General features: G+C 44.4%; 1 protein-coding gene across 1 annotated transcript in view; it reads right to left on the bottom strand.

The window, feature by feature from the left end:
- The window catches only part of LOC123164936 (magnesium-chelatase subunit ChlI, chloroplastic), a 1,877-nt gene extending 1,691 nt beyond the window's left edge, over window positions 1–186 (bottom strand). The window contains exon 1 of the mRNA XM_044582552.1: window positions 1–186. Coding sequence (XP_044438487.1) covers window positions 1–115 — 115 coding nt within the window. The 5' untranslated portion in view covers window positions 116–186.
- Between the last annotated feature and the right edge of the window lie 6,191 nt (window positions 187–6,377).

The raw sequence follows: 6,377 nt of genomic DNA on the forward strand, positions 1-6,377 counted from the left end.
AGATGGCGGCGGTCGCGGCGGTGGTGAGGGAGAGTGGGCGGGAGGTGGAGACGGAGAAGAGGGCCGGCGAGGTGGCGGCGGCCGACGCCGGGGAGAACGGGGAGGCCATGGCCATGGAACGAGGGGAGTGGATGAATGGAGGGGGGCGAGGGGATAAGAGAGGGATTGGGAGACACGGGTTGGGACTTGTTGGATAGGCCGGACGCTGCTTTGTTTTCTGAGGGATGGGCCGGACTAAAGCTGGCCATGTGGGCCATGCCTCGCGGGCCGGCCCATGGATATGGGTTTTCGGCCCGGCATGGACCTGGCATGAGTATGCCTAAAAAAACATGACAAAAATTAAGGGTATGCTTTCTTGTAAAAAAATTAAAAAAATTAAGGGTACGCTTAGAGCGTCAAATTTAGAAGCTCATTTACCTGCCAAATACTCAGCTATGCTTGATCAGGGTTGCCATCTGTGGCTTATTCCTCCTCATGACCCTTCTTGTATACCCTTAAACACTAGTTAGCGTGCACGTGCAATGCACATATTCATTACAAAGGACAAACATGTTGCCTGCAAAAAAAAAGGACAAACATGTTCATCCTAGTTAAGAGGCAAACATTCAACAAAAACAAATAATGAAACTCAAGTGATGTACCACTAAATATTAGAAAAATATGTACAAATGATTTTCTTTTGGCACATGAATAATGATTTAATTTGCTATGTTGAGTGGAGTTTTTCTATACGAATAAGAATCACTAACATATGCAAACTTCCGACACAGAAAGGGAGTATATATTTAAACTCTTGAGGGATGTTGTTGCACTCTATCGCTCTAGTACTCTTCCACAAAAGGAAAAAGTCCAAAATAAACCTTGGACTTATAGGCTAAGGATAAATCGAACCCTGGACTTCAAATCCCAGAAAATGGCACTTTGAACTTGGCAATCCTGGTCTATTTCGGATCCTAGACCTGTTTGGCACACTAGGAATACCCAATCCCGGCCGGGATAACCTGCTACTCACACCAACAAGAATTTGGGCCTGCCCAATACACATGTTTTTTTTAATTCAACATTTCAGAAAAATGTTTGTTTACATTTTTTTTCATAAATTAGGAAAGTATTTCAGATTTAAAAATATGTTCAAGTATTTTAGAAAATGTTCGTGTTATCGGAAAATGTTCAGAAATGTCAAAAAATGTTCATGTTTTAAAAATTTGTACAAATTTCCAAAAAAAATGATCATATTTTCAAATTTGGTTCATAAATTCAATAAAAATTCTAGAATTTTCGAAAAGGTTCGCACATTTTAAAAAATTTGTTTTCTAATATATGTTCGTCTTTTCAAAAATGTTCAGACATTTCCAAAAAATGTTCATCTTCTCAAACTTTGTATTCTTATATACGTCATGTTGTCTATCATGTATGCGTGCCTCGAGTGCGAGGTCCCAAGTTCGAGTGCTCGCAAGCTCACCGGTTTTGTCATAGAAGAAAAGTGGGTTCATGGATTTCAAAAAATATGGCCGTGCATTCAAAAAAGTGTTGAAAACATGCATTCTAAAAATATGTACATTATGTATTTAAAAATATGCAAAGTATGTTAATAAAAAGTTGAAATTGTGCCATAGAAGTGTACATTGCGTACTGAGAAAAAATAGATATGTGTCAAAAAAACTGAAACTGATTAAAACCGACAAAGCAACAAAAAGAAAATCGAAAGAACCAAACAAAATGAAAAAACAAGAAAGAAACAAAAGAAGAAAAATATAACAAAGAAAAAATCCAAAAAAAACAAGTGTAGAAAAAAGAGAACCAATGAAAAAAATAAAACCCAAAGTAAATACTGAAAAAAAGAAAAACCAATGTAAAAAAGAAAAAAAGAAAGAAAAACCAAAGTAGAGCGAGACAACCTACATCTAAGCACGAGCGGCGCGACCGACTGTTCTAATGGGCCGGCCCAATTTGTCTTAATTTACAACAAATACCATTTAAACGCTTTGAAGGTTCAAAATAGACCGTGATTGACAAGTTCAGAGTGCCAATTTCCGGGATTCAAAGTTCAGGGTTTGATTTATCTTTCGTCTACAAGTTCAAGGTTTGTTTTGGACTTTTTCCTCCACAAAAGGTTAAGTCAGGGGCGCCATGAGCCGGCCAGGCGAAAGTTCGGTGGTAGCGGTGCAAGCATGGGGATATAGTGCGGGAGGTTTTTCTACCTTAGCGGAGGCAGTTTTGACGGAGGAGATGCGATGGTGAGAGATGTGTGGCACGAATTTTGGCTAATGTGTTTTTTCAATTACTGATACTATATGGTGTGATGATTTATTTCCTAATGAAGGTGCAATTAAGGTGTAATGATTCCTAATTAAGATGTTCCGGAGATGACACTTGATATATGGTGTGACGATTTATTTCTTACAGAAGGTGTAATTAAGGTGCAATGATTTCTAATTAAGTTGGTGTGCAGATAATTAAAATTAATAAATAAATATGTGAATTTGATGTGATACAACATCGGGACAAATCTAGTCCACTGGCGAACGGTGGATATGTGGCTGAGATGTAATGTTTCTGCCTCTACTCGCTTATTCAATAGTAGTGGAGATTCACATTGATCAATAAAGTGTTGGCAATTCTTAAAATAAATATATAAAAAAATTAAGGGTACCTTTTGGCAAAGGTTGCCCCCACCTTGTCACGGGTTGACAAGCGGTGCGTTGCATGTGCGCCATTTGTCGCAACATGAGATCTTTCATTTTTTCGCACATTTGTTTATTCGAAATATTTTATCTCATAAACCGTGTGTTCAAATCCCGAACCGTTCACAGACTGGTCTAAAGTTGACCCGTCATGAAGGAAATATGCCCTAGAGGCAATAATAAAGTTATTATTTATTTCTTTATTTCATGATAAATGTTTATTATTCATGCTAGAATTGTATTAACCGGAAACTTGATACATGTGTGAATACATAGACAAACATAATGTCACTACTATGTCTCTACTTGACTAGCTCGTTGAATCAAAGATGGTTAAGTTTCCTAGCCATGGACATGAGTTGTCATTTGATTAACGGGATCACATCATTAGGAGAATGATGTGATTGACTTGACCCATTCCGTTAGCTTAGCACTCGATCGTTTAGTATGTTGTTTTTGCTTTCTTCATGACTTATGCATGTTCCTATGACTATGAGATTATGCAACTCCTGTTTACCGGAGGAACACTTTGTGTGCTACCAAACGTCACAACGTAACTGGGTGATTATAAAGGTGCTCTACAGGTGTCTCCGATGGTACTTGTTGGGTTGGCGTATTTCGAGATTAGGATTTGTCACTCCGATTGTCGGAGAGGTATCTCTGGGCCCTCTCAGTAATGCACATCACTTAAGTCTTGCAAGCATTGGAACTAAAGAGTTAGTTGTGGTATGATGTATTACGGAACGAGTAAAGAGACTTGCCGGTAACGAGATTGAACTAGGTACTGAGATACCGACGATCGAATCTCGGGCAAGTAACATACCGATGACAAAGGGAACAACGTATGTTGTTATGCGGTTTGACCGATAAAGATCTTCGTAGAATATGTGGGAGCCAATATGAGCATCCAGGTTCCGCTATTGGTTATTGACCGGAGACGTGTCTCGGTCATGTCTACATAGTTCTCGAACCCGTAGGGTCCGCACGCTTAAAGTTCGATGACGGTTATATTATGAGTTTATGTGTTTTGATGTACCGAAGGTAGTTCGGAATCCCGGATGAGATCGGGGACATGACGAGGAGTCTCGAAATGGCCGAGACGTAAAGATCAATATATTGGACGACTATATTCGGAGTTCGGAAAGGTTCCGAGTGATTCGGGTATTTATCGGAGTACCGGAGAGTTAGGGAATTCGCCGGGGAGAAGTATTGGGCCTTATTGGGCCATACGGGAATAGAGGAGAGAGGCCAAAAGGAAGGAGGCGCGCACCCCCCTCTGGTCCGAATTGGACAAGGGGTGCAGCCCCCTTTTCCTTCTCCCTCTCCCCCTCTTTCCTTCTCTCCTACTCCAACAAGGAAAGGAGGAGTCCTACTCCCGGTGGGAGTAGGACTCCCCCCTTGGCGCGCCCTCCTCCTAGGCCGGCCGCCTCCCCCCTTGCTCCTTTATATACGGGGGCAGGGGGCACCCCAAAGACACAACAATCGATCATTGATCTCTTAGCCGTGTGCGGTGCCCCCCTCCACCATATTACACCTCGATAATATCGTAGCGGTGCTTAGGCGAAGCCCTGTGTCCGTAGAATATCATCATCGTCACCACGCCGTTGTGCTGACGAAACTCTCCCTCAACACTCGGCTGGATCGGAGTTCGAGGGACGTCATCGAGCTGAATGTGTGCTGAACTCGGAGGTGCCGTGCGTTCGGTACTTGATCGGTCGGATCGTGAAGACGTACGACTACATCAACCGCGTTGTGTTAACGCTTCCGCTTTTGGTCTACGAGGGTACGTGGACAACACTCTCCCCTCTCGTTCCTATGCATCACCATGATCTTGCGTGTGCGTAGGAGTTTTTTTGAAATTACTACGTTCCCCAACAGTGGCATCCGAGCCTGGTTTTATGCGTAGATGTCATATGCACGAGTAGAACACAAGTGAGTTGTGTGCGATACAAGTCATACTCCTTACCAGCATGTCATACTTTGGTTCGGCGGTATTGTTGGATGAAGCGGCTCGGACCGACATTACGCGTACGCTTACGCGAGACTGGTTCTACCGACGTGCTTTGCACATAGGTGGCTGGCGGGTGTCAGTTTCTCCAACTTTAGTTGAACCGAGTGTGGCTACGCCCGGTCCTTGCGAAGGTTAAAACAGCACCAACTTGACAAACTATCATTGTGGTTTTGATGCGTAGATAAGAACGGTTCTTGCTAAGCCCAGTAGCAGCCACATAAAACTTGCAACAACAAAGTAGAGGACGTCTAACTTGTTTTTGCAGGGCATGTTGTGATGTGATATGTTCAAGACATGATGCTAAATTTTATTGTATGAGATGATCATGTTTTGTAACCGAGTTATCGGCAACTGGCAGGAGCCATATGGTTGTCGCTTTATTGTATGCAATGCAATCGCTGTAGGGGAACGTAGCAGAAATTTAAAATTTTCTACGTATCACCAAGATCAATCTATGGAGTCATCTAGCAACGAGAGAGAGGGGAGTGCATCTACATACCCTTGTAGATCGCGCGCGGAAGCGTTCAAGAGAACGGGGTTGATGGAGTCGTACTCGTCGTGATCCAAATCACCGATGATCCCAGCGCCGAACGGACGACACCTCCGCGTTCAACACACGTACGGAGCGGGAACGTCTCCTCCTTCTTGATCCAGCAAGGGGGAAGGAGAAGTTGATGGAGATTCAGCAGCACGACGGCATGGTGGTGGAAGTAGCGGGATCCCGGCAGGGCTTCGCCAAGCGCAAGCGGGGAGGAAGAGGTGTCACGGGAGGGAGGGAGGCGCCAGGGCTTGGGGTGCTGCTCCCATGCGCCTCCCCACTATATATAGGGGTGGAGGGGGCTGGTTTCTTGCCCTCCAAGTCCATTGGGGCGTTGGAAAAGGTGGGGGAAAGAAATCCCATCATTTTCCTTCCCCACCGATTGTTATCCCCCTTTTTTAGGGATCTTGATCTTATCCCTTCGGGATATGATCTTATTCCTTCTAAGGTGGGATCTTGGTGCGCCTTGACCAGGGGTGTGGGGCCTTGCCCCCACTACCCACGTTCATGTGGGTCCCCCCATGCAGGTGGGCCCCACTTCGGAACCTTCTAGAACCTTCCCGGTACAATACCGAAAAATCCCGAACATTTTCCGGTGGCCAAAATAGGACTTCCCATATATAAATCTTTACCTCCGGACCATTCCGGAACTCCTCGTGACGTCCGGGATCTCATCCGGGACTCCGAACAACTTTCGGTTAACCGCATACTAATATCTCTACAACTCTAGCGTCACCGAACCTTAAGTGTGTAGGCCCTACGGGTTCGGGAGACATGCAGACATGACCGAGACGACTCTCCGGTCAATAACCAACAGCGGGATCTGGATACCCATGTTGGCTCCCACATGTTCCACGATGATCTCATCGGATGAACCACGATGTCGAGGATTAAATCAATCCCGTATACAATTCCCTTTGTCAATCGGTACGTTACTTGCCCGAGATTCGATCGTCGGTATCCCAATACCTTGTTCAATCTCGTTACCGGCAAGTCACTTTACTCGTACCGTAACGCATGATCCCGTGGCTAACTCCTTAGTCACATTGAGCTCATTATGATGATGCATTACCGAGTGGGCCCAGAGATACCTCTCCGTCATACGGAGTGACAAATCCCAATCTCGATTCGTGCCAACCCAACA

The sequence above is a fragment of the Triticum aestivum genome, chromosome 7D (assembly GCF_018294505.1).
Source record: "Triticum aestivum cultivar Chinese Spring chromosome 7D, IWGSC CS RefSeq v2.1, whole genome shotgun sequence".
Classification (NCBI taxonomy): Eukaryota; Viridiplantae; Streptophyta; class Magnoliopsida; order Poales; family Poaceae; genus Triticum; species Triticum aestivum.